Source organism: Choloepus didactylus, chromosome 3 (assembly GCF_015220235.1).
Source record: "Choloepus didactylus isolate mChoDid1 chromosome 3, mChoDid1.pri, whole genome shotgun sequence".
NCBI classification, from domain to species: Eukaryota; Metazoa; Chordata; class Mammalia; order Pilosa; family Megalonychidae; genus Choloepus; species Choloepus didactylus.
Window position 1 is genome coordinate 114,406,507 of NC_051309.1, and position 13,626 is coordinate 114,420,132.

General features: G+C 40.0%; 1 protein-coding gene across 8 annotated transcripts in view; it reads right to left on the minus strand.

The window, feature by feature from the left end:
* LOC119529731 (afadin- and alpha-actinin-binding protein B-like) overlaps positions 1 to 13,626 on the minus strand; it is a 48,015-nt gene that overhangs the window by 10,438 nt on the left and 23,951 nt on the right. For 3 of the 8 annotated variants that reach the window (XR_005215935.1, XR_005215934.1, XM_037830382.1), the window contains exons 4-12: positions 2,314 to 2,773; positions 2,152 to 2,227; positions 1,873 to 2,023; positions 1,515 to 1,605; positions 1,229 to 1,362; positions 980 to 1,147; positions 714 to 834; positions 428 to 569; positions 194 to 309 (exon numbers count right to left, since the gene is read on the minus strand). Coding sequence is in view for 3 of the 8 variants with exons in the window: in XM_037830382.1 (XP_037686310.1) it covers positions 207 to 309; positions 428 to 569; positions 714 to 834; positions 980 to 1,147; positions 1,229 to 1,362; positions 1,515 to 1,605; positions 1,873 to 2,023; positions 2,152 to 2,227; positions 2,314 to 2,773 (1,446 nt within the window). In the remaining 5 variants the exon portion in view is untranslated. The remainder of the gene's footprint in view (positions 1 to 193; positions 310 to 427; positions 570 to 713; positions 835 to 979; positions 1,148 to 1,228; positions 1,363 to 1,514; positions 1,606 to 1,872; positions 2,024 to 2,151; positions 2,228 to 2,313; positions 2,774 to 13,626) is intronic. The other 5 variants (XR_005215932.1, XR_005215933.1, XR_005215931.1 and 2 more) reach the window with 3 other exon arrangements.

The window sequence follows — 13,626 nt, forward strand, 5'->3', positions numbered from 1 at the left end:
CATACCCCTTCTCTAGATTCTCTTTGTTCACTCTCAGAGCTTCCATGATTCATTCTCCATTGAAAACCAATACAACCAAACCTTATGCCCAAACTCTAAGTAAAGGGTTTATTCTCTTTATTGAGGCTCAAAACAATTAAAAGAATAGGGCTTTCCCCAACATTAAAAGATAAATAAAAGCCAATCCTTTTACATTCTCATCCCTTTCACCTCTGAAGTACCAGAGGAGAAAGCAGGGAAGGACTGTCCAGCAAATCAGGTGGCAAGTTGGAATGATTTCCTTTGGGTCCACAGCAGGACCAGTGTACTCTAGGGAAAGGAGAGCAAAAAGAAGAATAACAACAACAAAAAATAAACTTACAGCTATTGCCTGCCTCTGCCCACCAAGCCAGCCACCAAACCCTCCACGGCATGTCCTCATCCTTACCTTTTTCCCTGAAGACAAGGAAGTGAGGAGACCCCAACAGAGGTATAACACTCTGGAACACAAGGGCAGTCACTTGAACTTTGGCTGAGTCCAAAGAAAGAACAGGAAACAGGACAGCAAGTACCAAGTTCCCTTTCTAAAGCTGATGAGAGATGGATGGATGGATAGACAAAGGAAAACATCAAAAGAGAACTTCAGTCAAAAGGACTAAGTCAGAAGACTAGATAACCAATGTCTAGAGATGTTTTCCAGGATAGGGAGAGGGAACAGGTCTAACATTGCTCACTTTGGGGCTCTGGGGCATCAAAGCAGGACTTTGGGGTCTTTGACTGAGAAGAATCATGGAGAGAAAATCCTAGTAGCTGCTTTTTCCAGAAGAGAACCCGCTCCAGCTCAAAGTGCCAGCGCTGAGGAGAAATCAGAAGAGCCATAGAGGTCTGCACCCCAGGGACCCCATCTGGAACACAATGGCAGCCACCTGGGCTTTCTGAGCCTGTAAAAGGAATAGGAACAGGGCTTCAAGAACAAATGTTCCTTTCTAGAACTGTTTACCTCATGTCCCAGACGGATGGCAGCTTCAGTAAAACGGTGCCTCTCTGCCTCGAAGTGTGCTCGTTCCTGGGCAAAGAGGATCTGGGCCTCCTGCAGCCTCTGCTCTTCCTCCAGGAAACAGGAGCCCTGGAGGTGGACTGGCAGCTCCTGGCCAGAGCTAAGCTGCTCCTGAATGAAGCAGTCCCTGCTGACCACAGTCCTTGCCTCTCAGCCCTAGCCCAGAGTAGCCCTTTGACAGGTACCCCTCACCTGGAAGCAATGCTGTTGCCAAGTGATAAAGTCCAAACTCCACTGAATCTCCTGTCGCAGATGGACCAGTTCCTTGTCATGATCTGTGATGCTGATTACGGGGTTTCTATCCTGGAGCTCTTCTGCAGGTTGGCCTGGGAGAGGCCAATGTGAAGAAGCAGAGTTCACATGAGGAGGGTTTTGAGCCTCCAGGCCCCAGGGCTTTTTGTTCTCAGAGAAAGATACTGGCCCCAGCTGTCACCCAAGGAATGTCTAGAACTGTAAGGGTCGGGGGGGTAGATTCTACCTTGTTTCTTCAGTACCTCTACTTCCTTCTTGAAGCAACTCCAGTGTTTCCACAAGGCACCACAATCCACAGTTATGGCCACCTTGGCTTCCTGGGGGAGGGAAAGGTGGTATTGAGTAGAAAAAGGAGAGGAAATTGGGTCTGCCTTTAAGCCTGCAGTTTTAGAGGACTTAACCAGAAGCTTTCTAGTATCTAGACTATTATCCAGAAGGCTCCTGCTAAATAGGGTTTCTGGAGAAAAGAGAACACTTCCTTCCACTCCCTCCCTACCCCTATCATGGTAGAGTTAGAAAGAATTGTTCAGCAAGAGGCTGACCCAAGATCTACCACTCTCTCTTTTCACCATATGAAAACTCACAGTAGGACCATCCCAAGGGCAGCCCAGGAATTCAGCCAAATCCCTGCCTAGCCTGGTCAACAACTGCTTGAGTTCTTCATTTTCCCTGGAAACTGCTGCCACTTGGTCCTCAAGGTTTCTCACCACTGTTTGGATCAACTCTCCCTCTTTCCTAGAAGATGGAATGGGACAGTTGAGTGAAAGACAAATGAATAACTCAAAACCAACCAAAGTATTCCAGCCCATTTCTACTTCTTTACACTTTGGCCTCCCTCCTATGCACAGTGACCACTTACTTACTTGCCATTAGCTTTGCCAGTTTTCCACATGGTGTGTTTTCCATCTGACCTCTTCAGGTTGTTGAGAATGTCAATCTCTGAGTGCGGAAAGGAGGGAAGGGAGGTACATGGGTACATGGAACTTTCTCTTGGGAAAGCTTTCCTCATGCTTCTAGATACTGACTTCCTTGGCGATTCCACTGCTCCCCCTGCATCTGCTGCATTTGCTCTTTGAGTTTCCCCAACTCCTTCTCCTTCTTCTTCAGCTCATAGTCATACTGTACCTTCTGATTGATAAGTACCTCTTGGAATTGCTTCACCTGACAGGGTAGAGGAACCATTAAACAGGAAAGGTACACACAGGATTCCCAGAGACACCAGGAAGGGGAAATAAAATCAGATCCTAAATGTATGTGTGTGTGGGAAGAGGGGTGGGGGATGGGGCTCTGGTTTCCACATGCAAGTGTGGAGGAAAAATCAAAGGAGGCATGCCATCCTCCCATGCCAACTGAAGCTAAGACCTGGCACTCTACCTCTTGCCAGGCTTTGCCCAGGTCACACCTCAGCATCTCATTTTGTTCCTCAAGCTCCTGTTCCTGAGCCAGCACAGCTGCGATCTTCTGCTCACATATCTGTACCTGGGCCTGGAGCAGGGCAGGAAAAGAAGGCCATTCTTCTAAGACAGTGTTCTCAAACGTTGAAATGTAGATTGCAGAGGTGACATCCAGAGTTTATGATTCAATGGGTATGGGGTGGTGCCCCATAATTTGCATTTCTAACAAGGTCCAGGTATTGCTGATGTGATTTAGAGACCACACTTTGAGAACCACCACTCTAAGCCCTAGCCTGGCTAATTTTGCTTCCCCATCTGACTTAGTTTCCTAGGACTGCCCTAACAAAGTACCACAAACTTGGTGGCTGAAAATAACAGAAATTTATTGTCTCACAATTCTGGAGGCCAGACATCCAAAATCAAAGTGTCAGCAGGGGCATGTTCCCTCTGAAGCCTGTAGGGGAGAATCCTTCCTTGTCTCTTCTTACTTCTGGTTGTTTGCTGGAAATCCTTGGCATTCCTTGGCTTGCAGCTACAGCACTTCAGTCTCTGCCTCTGTCCCCACATGGTGTTATTCTGTCCATATCTGTCTCTTCTTTTCTTATAAAGGACACCAGTCATATCAGAGTAGGAGCCTATCCTACTCAAGTATAACCTCATCTTTAATTAATTCCATGTACAATTACTATTTCCAAATAGGGTCACAACCTGAGGTACTACTGGGGGTTAGGACTTCAACACACCTTTTTTGGGGGACACAATTCAACCTATAAAACCATCTTCCTCCTTCAGATTCTTAAACAGCCTTCATAGACAGGAAAGACTCTGGGCACTTTAACTCCTTTCTATGCCCATTCTATCTATACTTAACTTTCAGAGAGTTAAAAGACAGTTGCTCATCACTCTTAGAAGACATTTTGTCACATGAATAAGAATTCAGAGGATGGAGGAATGACATCATCAATATGGCAATGCAAGACAACCCCTGAAAAAAACTTCATGAGAAATTCAGTGGATGTAAAGACAAATTCCAGTTGCTTAGAACTCTGGAAGATGGTAGAGACTGGAGAAGTATTCCACAAACACTGAATTGAAGAAAGAGACAAATACCAGGTAGGAAATTTCTGTCCCAGACCAGCCTGTCCTCTCTTCTCCCCTCAAATCTTGGAATTCTCCAGAAGCCATGGCCCAGGTCCCTCCCACTGGGGTTCAGATGATAGAGACATTCATAGCAGTGAGTTAGAACCCTTCACATATCCAGGCACAGGGAACCAGGCCCACAGAGACCCCAGGTGGAACACCAGTTGCTGAGGAGAACTGTATACAAAAGGGATCCTGGAGATGAGACAGAGAAACAACAGCAGAACAGCAGCCAAATGCAGCATTTGCTCAAACCAGTTACTGTTGGTGACACTCCCTAAATGCAAAATATACTTTTTTTGAGTGACAACTTTTCTGTATCAACCCCATGTGGCTCTCTGGGGTGTGATACCCTAACTGGGAAGAAGCTGGAGGCAGAAAAGCTTTACAGAGAAAAAAATAATTTAAAAAAATATTTTTTTTAAAAAATGGGGCTTAAACAGAACTGCTGTAAGGACCGGAGGTTCTCAGAACTTAAAAGTGTAGGGAAGACAGGGCACTGACTGAGGGAGATAATTTAAACAAATCAGAGGAGCTGGAGAGAAAATTCTGCACAAAAACAAACAGAGGAGATCAATATTCCTGGAGACGGAACAAAAGAAAGAAGTTTTCTCCTGGATGTGAGACAATAAACAAAACGTACGGTGTTCAAAATAGTACCACACATCCAGGGCAAGAATCACATGAAGAATAGCTGAGAAAATATGATCAGTTAAACTCAAGTGTCCAAAAGTCCAGAAAAAGTTGGACCAAGTGTTAAAGAAGAGTTTAACACAAATCCTAGACAAGAGGGAGAAGTTAACCTTCAGAGTTAACTCATCAAGATAATAAAATATCTAGATATCAGCAAAATAATTACAAGGCATACTAAGAAACAGGAAGATATGGCCAGTCAAGAAAACAATTAAAAATTCAGAGAAGACACAATTTGAAACTAATCAAAGTTTTCAAACAAATCTCCTAAATCAGTTCAATAAGATGACAGAAAATATGCATAAAGGAAAAAAGATATTAAGAACACAATGTATGAGTGTAAAGAAGAATTTGGAAGTATAAAAAGAAACATAACAGAAATTTTGAGGAAAAAAGGCAAAATAGAAGAGATTCAGAATACACTAGAATGCTACAACAGCAGATTTGAACAAGCTGAAGAAAGATTGACCAAGCTAGAAGACAGAGCAATTGATATCACACAGTCAGAAGAACAGATAGAGAAAAGAACAGAAAAAAACTGAGCAGTGTCTCAGGGATTTGAATGACAGCATAAAGCACACAAAGATACACATCATGGGTGTTTCAGAAGGAGTAGAGAAGGGAAAAGGAGACAGAAATAATATTTGAAAAAGTAATGGACAAAAATATCCCAACTCATATGAAAGACATAAATATGAATGTCTAAGAAACCCAACCTACTTAAAACATATTGCCTCATAGACACATAATAAGAAGAATGCAAAATGCCAAAGAGAAAGAGAATTCTGAAAGCAGCAAGAGAAAAGCAATTCATTGCATACAAAGGATCCCAAATAAGACTAAGAAATCAGGGAGGCAAGAAGGCAATGGTATTATATATTTAAGGTACTGAAAGAGAAAAGCTGCCAGCCTAGAATTCTTCATCCAGCACAAGTCCTTCAAAAATGAGGAAGAGTTTAAAATATTCACAGATAAACAGAAACTGAGAGTGTATGTCAGAAAAAGGCCTGTCCTACAAGAATTACTAAATGGAGTTCTTCAGGTTTGAAAGGAAAAGACAGGAATGGCTTGGAGAACTGTGAAGAAATGAAGACTCACATGATAAGTATGCTAATGAAACTAAGTTGGCATATTTTCAAACTAGTAGGTTACAGATGTAGATTGTACAATATAAACACCAGGGTAATAACAAGGAAGGTATTAAAATATATACTGAAACATAAATAAGAAAGGGATCAGTCAGATACATCACAAAAGATCAATTATACAGAAAAAGAGGGTGCAAAAAAGACAGAAAAAAAAGATATGACCTATAAAAACCAAAGGACAAAAAGACTGAAATAAGTACTGGCCTTTACAGTAATAACACTGAATGTTACTGGACTGAACTCCCCCATCAAAAGGCACAGATTGACAGAATGGATAATAAAGCATGATTCAACTATATGTTATATACAAGTGACTCACCTTAGACACTTGATAAATGGTTTGAAAGAGAAAGTCTGGGAAAAGTTATCCACACAGATAGTAATCAAAAAAGAGCTGTGGTAGCTATACTAATATTGGATAAGGTAGATTTTAAGTCAAAATCTCTTACAAGAGATAAGAAAGGATTCCATATATTAATAACAGGGGTAATCCATCAAGAAGAAATACAATCAAAAATATTTATGTACCTCAAGGAGAATGGCAAGATGGCAGCATAAAGAGAAGTGGAATTTAGTTAGTCCCCTGGAACAACTAATGAACAACCAGGAACAACTACTTAAGTAATTTGGAAAAAACTGCTAGGGGACAGCCATGACTGTCCACACATTATATACCAACCTGGATTGGGAGTAATGCCTGAGGTCGCAGCATAAAATCTGTAAATAAAAGCTGCAGAAACATGCCATGAGTCCCTTCCCCCCACAGCAGGCAGAATGGCAAAACCTCACTGTGGTAAAAGTAGCACTCTCTGAACATGTGAATATACCTCAGTCCAGCTCTAACTGGGGTCTTTATTAACAAATGTGGACTGCTGAATACAAGCTACAACAAGCAGACAGAGGCTTTTAGTGATGACTGACCTTAAAGAACCAGAATACTCATTGGCCCCAGGAGAGGTAGCACAGAAGACCAGGTGTTACTGCTGCCCAATGAGTGAAATGGGGGGCTGTATACTGGCTCTAAAAGGGGACTTGGTGATCCTTTTTCTCTCTCTCTCAACCTGAGGGGGTCAGAGGAGAGAGCCACAGCCATTTTCAGTTCACAGTGCTCTCACTCAGACATAGGTGGAGATAACGGAGTCAGAGAGACCACAATTCAAAAGCAGATAACTCCCTAGTGGGTATATCTTCCCTAAGAGTAAGAAGATGGGGCCCAGTTTTCCCTTTGGAACCAGACCCCAGAGCCTGGGGGAAAACAGCCAAATCAGAAACTGAACGGGCCACATCTACTTACACCAATCAGGAGTGACAGACTGACAGATGCTTCCTGCTGGGCAGGTTAGATAAAGCACAGTGACTGGAGACCTCACAGGAAAGTCTGTCATTCTTCTAAGATACACCCTGAATATAAACCCATTCTGAGATCTGAACCTATTCTAGTCTGGGAAAATCTGACTGGGGTAACCAAGGAAACCAGATGCCTAGACAATAGAAAACTACAATCTATACTAGGAAAAATGAAAATATGGCCCAAAGGAACAAACTCACACCTCAATCAAGATACAGTTCGGATGTTGTTTCACTTTAATGAAACAATCTATTAAAGATTGTCAAAGAAATACACAAAATCAAATCAAAAACCAAATCAACAAATTCAGGGAAGATATAACAAAAGAGAGGAAGTCTATAAAGAAAACACTGGGTGAACATAAGTTAGAAATCAAAGGTTTGAGAAAACAACTGGCAGAATCTATGGAAATGAAAGGCACAACACAAGAGATGAAAAACACAGTGGAGACATACAATAGCAGATCTCAAGAGACAGAAGAAAACACTCAGGAACTGGAGAACAAGACATTTGAAATCCTACACACAAAAGAATAGATAGGGAAAATAATGGAAAAATATGAGCAACATCTCAGGGAACTGAATGACAACATGAAATATAGGAATGTACATGTCATGGATGTTCCAGAAGGAGAAGAAAAGGGAAAAGGGGCAGGAGCAATAATAGAGGAAATAATCAGTGAAAATTTCCCATTTCTTACGAAAGACATAGAATTACAGCTCCAAGAAGCACAGCATGCCCCAAACAGAATAGATCTGAATAGGCCTACACCAAGACAATTAATAATCAGATTATCAAACAGGTCTACACCAGACAATTAATATTTGGATTATCAAACATCAAAGACAAAGAGGGAATCCTGAAAGCAGCAAGAAAAAAGTGATCCATCACATAAAAAGGAACCTTGATAAGACTATGTGCATATTTCACAGTACAAACCATGGAGGCAAGAAGGAAGTGGTATGATATATTTAAGATACTGAAAGAGAAAAACCACCAACCAAGAATCCTATATCTGGCAAAACTGTCCTTCAAATATGAGGGAGAGTTTAAAATATTATCTGACAGACAATGATTGAGTTTGTGAACAAGATACCTGCGCTGCAGGAAATACTTAAGGGAACACTATAGACAAATAAGAAAAGGCAGGAGTGAGGCATTTGGAATGCACTTTTGGGTGATGGTAGCACAGCAATGTAAGTACACGGAACAAAGATGACTGTGAGTATGGCTGAAAGAGGAAGGTTAGGAGCATGTGGGACACCAGAAGGAAAGAGGAAAGATAAAGACTGGGACTGTATAACCCAGTGAAGCCTAGAGTGCTCAACAATTGTGATAAAATGTACAAATATGTTTTTGAATGAGGGAGAACAAATGAATGTCAGCCTTGCAAGGTGTTAAAAATAGGGTGGTATTGGGGAAAAAAATACAATCAATGCAAACTAGAGACTATACTTAACAGAAACTTTGTATTATGCTTCCTTTAATGAAAAGGCAATATAACAAAGCTTAATGCCTTTAAGAGGGTGACATAAGGGAGGGATATGCGACTCTTGGCATTGATGATATTGTCTGAATCTTTTATTCTACTTTAGGTTAGCTCTGTCTTTCCTTTTGTTGCTTTTTAGCTTTCATGTTTTTTTCTCTTTTTCTTTTTCTTTTGTCTCTCTACCTTCTTTGACTCTTCCTCCTTCTTTATGGAAGAAATGGAGATGTCCTTATATAGGTAGTGGTGATGGTGGTGAATACATAAATATATGGCTATAAGGAAATTATCAGTTGTTTATTTATGATAGAAAGTACGGTGGGTGAACAAAACCATATTTTTTTAAAAAATGGATTGATGAAAACTTGAGCACGCTACATTGAATGATATAAGTCAGACATATAAGGACAAATATTGCACAGTCTCACTGATACGAATGAATTATAATATGTAAACTTATAGACATGAAATATAAGTTACCAGGGTATAGAATGAGGTTAAACAATGGGGAGCAGTTGCTTATTATGAGCAGAATGTTCAACTAGGCTGAATTTAAGTGTTTGGAAATGAACAGAGGTGAGTGTAGCATGTTATTGTAACAGTGCTGAATAGTGTGTGAACATGGTGGAAAGGGGAAGTTTAGAGTCATGTTTGTCACTAGAAGAAAAGTTGGAAGTTAAAAGATGGGAATGTATAAAACAATGAATCTTGTGGTGGACAAACTCCGTGATTAACTGTACAGATATTAGAAATCTCTTTCATGAACTAGAACAAATATATGACATTATAACTAGAAGTTAATAATAGAGGGATATATAGGGAAAAATATATACCTATTGCAAACTATGTACTTTAGTTAGTAGTATTTTAACATTCTTTCATCAGTAGTAACAAATGTACTATACCAATGCTATGACCCAGTAATGGAGGGGGTGTTGTTATGGATATTGGAGGATTTGAGTTTTTTTTTTATTATTATTTCTTTTCTGGAGTAATGAAAATGTTCTTAAAAAATGAAAAAAAAATATGGTGATGGATGCACAGCTGTATGATGGTACCATGGACAATTGATTGTGCACTTTGGGTCTTTAGATAATTTTATGGTATGTGAACAATCTCAATAAAATTAAATTTAAAAATTTTTTTAAAAGTAAAAAGGAACAGGTAAAATTTAACTTTAATATTTTATTTAATTCAATATATAAAAATATTTTCTAAAAGGTATAATCAATACAAAAATACTAACACTCTAAAAAATATATTTATGTACCTAATCACAATGCCCCAAAAGACATGAGGCAAACACTGATAAATTGAAGAGAGAAATGAACACTTCCACAATAATAGTTGGAGACTTCAATACACCACTCTGATCAATAGATAGAACATCTAGACAGAAGATCATATTGAAACAGAGAGCCTGAAGACAATGATAAATAGACTAGAACTAACAGACATATACATAACATCACACCCCAAAAACAGCAGGATATACATTCTTCTCAAGTGTTCATGGACCATTCTCCAGAATAGACCACATGTTGGTTCACAAAACAAGTCTCAACTATTTAAAAAATTGGAACTATACAAAGCACATTCTCTGACTATAAGGGAATGAAGTTAGAAATCGATAATAGGCAGAGAATTGGAAAATTCACATATATGTTGAAGGTAGACATTACACTCAAACAATCAGTGGGTGAAACAAGAAATTGCTAGGAAAATCATTAAATATCTGGAGACAAATGAAAACAAGAACACAACATATCAAAACTTATAGGATGCATTTAAGGCAGTCCTGAAGGGGAAATTTATGGCCCTAAAGGTTTAGATTAAAAAAGAAGAAAGAACTAAAGACAAAGAACTATTTGCACAGCTGGAGAAATCAGAGGAAGAATAGCAAACTATATCAAAGCAAGCAGGAGGAAAGAAATAACAAAGATTAGAGCAGAAATGAATGAAATTTATAATATAAAACAATAGAATTAACAAAACCAAAAGTTGGTTCTTTCAGAAGAACAGTAAAATCAATAAACCCTTAGCTAGACTGACAAAGAAAAACAAAGAGAAGAGACAAATTAAAAAAAATTAGACACGAGAATGGGGACATTAATAATGACCCCACAGAAATAAAAACGATCATAAGAGGATGCTATGAGAAACTGTATGCCAACAAATTAGACAACTTAGGTGATATGGACAAATTCCTAAAAACACAGAAACAACCTACACTGACTCTAGAAGAAATAGAAGACCTCAACAGACCAATTAAAGTAAAGAGATTGAATCAGTAATCAAAAACCTCCCAACAGACTCTATAACTTGTCAAAACCTAGAGTGGATAATGATGATGGTCAATTGTAGAAATATAAGAAACTCCTTACATGAGTTAGAACAAACATATGTCACTACTACAAGATGTTAATAATAAGGTGTTATATAGGAAAAAAATACAATTAATGTAAATTAAGGTCTACAGTTAACAGTAACATTGTAATATTCTTTCATTAATTGAAACAAGGTTATAAATAGCAATAATAGGGAGATAAGGGGTGTGCTGGTTTGAATGTATTATGTCCCCCAAAATGCCACTATCTTTGATGCAGTGTTGTGTGGGCAGGGAATGTATTGGTGTTGATTAAGTTGGAGACATTTGATTGGATGTTTCCATGGAGATGTGATCACTCAACTGTGGGTGAGATATTTCACTGGATAATTTCCGTGTGTGGCCCCACCCATTCAGCATGGGTCTTGATTAGTTTACTGGAGCACTATATAAGCTCAGATAAAAGAAGCAAGCTTGCTAGAGCCTAGAGGTAAACTTTGAAGAATGCACAGGAGCTGAGTGAGGAAATGCAGTTTACAGAGACATTTTGGAGATGGCCTTTGAAAGCAGACTTTTGCTCTGGAGAAGCTAAGAGAGGACAAACTCCCCAAAAGCAACTGAGAGTGACATTTTGGAGAGAAGCTGAAGCCTAGAGAGGAACATCCTGGGAGAAAGCCATTTTGAAACCAGAACTCTGGAGCAGATGCCAGCCACATGGCTTCCCAGCTAACAGAGATTTTCTGGACACCATTGGCCACCCTCCAGTGAAGGTACCCAATTGTTGATGCATTACCTTGGACACTTTATGGCCTTAAGACTGTAATTGTGTAACCAAATAAACCCCCTTTTGTAAAAGCCAATCCATTTCTGGTGTTTTGCATTCCAGCAGCATTAGCAAACTGGAAAAGGAGGTATGGGATTTTTTTTTCTTTGGAAGAAATGAGAATGTTCTCATATTGACTGTGGAGATGAATGCATAAATACGTAATTATACCAAGAGACATTGATTGTACACTTATGGTGTACAAATAAAACTATTTAAATAAAGTAAATCTAAAGATTCAAGAAAGATAAGATAAGAGGACTTCCAGGAAGATGTCAGATTAGGAGAGACACAGCAAAATTCTCCTCTATGAAAAGCACTAGACAAAGGGCAGAAAACACTCCAGAACAGCAATTCCAGGGTGTCACTGGCTGGGCATGGACTTCTTCACCACATAATGAGTATATAGCTGGAGAAACTGAAAGACTGTGTTTAGGATGGGTGAGTATTCAGTCTGGAATACCACCAGGGAACAGGCAGTTGGAGCTGGCTGAGGAGCACAGAGGGGAGCAGCCTTCCACAGCCCATGCATGCTTCTCAGCAGATAACTGGGGTGATAATCTTTTGCAGCCCATGGCCAAGAGCCCCTATGCTGGGGACTGGCAGGTGGAGCAGGCATTTCAGCACAGAAGGGGACAGTTTTCCAGGCCTCAACAGTTGGCTGGGGAAATCCCCCTTCAGAGCACCACAGTTGAGAGCTGCTGTGCTGGGACTGGCTGCTGAGGATGGAGCAAGCAGCTATCTAAGCCCCCTCTCAGCAGTTGGCTAGGTAGATAACCCTTCACAGCCTTGAGGCTGAGATCTCCCATGAGGGAACTCAGGATTTGGTGAACTTGTGCAGCTTCTACTCTTCCTCCACAGAAGCCCAGGGTGTGCACAGCTGAGAGGCAAGGGGACCACACAGGAGAGCCAGGAGTCCCTACCCAAGCCCAGGAACTCATGGGTGCATGGCAGACATTTGAGCTGGAATGGAAAGTGAGACATGCAGCTCTGTAGCCACAGAGTACTCCATCTACAGTCACAGAATACTCCACCCACAGCCCCAGGAACTGCCAGGGCCACTGTGTCCTGGAGCAGACTCCTTGCCAAACTGTGCAAGGAATGCACCCTACCCACAGGGCTGGCAGTCCCCAGTGCATATGGAAAATTGGAGCATTGATTGGATTTCCACCCAGTTTGGACCCTGCTCAGTGCATAGACAAAGTTGGGGGAGAACTGACTTGACGGTAAGAGGTGGTTCAAGAGTGCCATCTTCTGGTAGGACAGGGGAAATGCACTCCACCAAGCTCTAGCTCTGCCAAATTATACATAAATATTCAAATAATCTTGCATATCCTAAAAAAAAATTATCAAGATAAGCATATGCCAAGAGGCTGAAAACAACAGAAAATTATAAAGTGTATGAAGAAAGCAGAAGATATGGACAACCCAAATGTCCAAATTTAAAAAGCCAAAGAAGACACAGAATGTGGAGCAATTAATCAAAGAAATATACACAAATCTCCAAAACAACTTCAATGTAATGGCTAAGGATACAAAGGACATCAAGAAGACAGTAAAAGAACATAAAGAAGAATTTGAAAGAGAATTTTTTTTTAAAAAAGGAGATCTTATGGAAATAAAAGATACTGTTGATAAAATTTAAAATATTCTTGAGACACAACAGCAGATTTGAAGAGGCAAAGGAAAGAATTAGTGAACTAGAGGACAGAGTGATGGAATACAAAAGCAAAAAAGAACAAATGGTGAAAAAAAATCAAGAAATTTGAAATGGATTTCAGGGAAATGATGGACAACATGAAATGCACAAATATAAGAATCACTGGTGTTCCAGAAGGTGAAGAGTAAAGGGCTAGGAAGAGCATTTGAAGACATTGTTGGGGAAAACTTCCCAACCCTTCTAAATGACATAAATAAGCAAATCAAAGATACCTAAGGAACCACAAATACAATAAATCCAAATAAACCCACTCTGACACA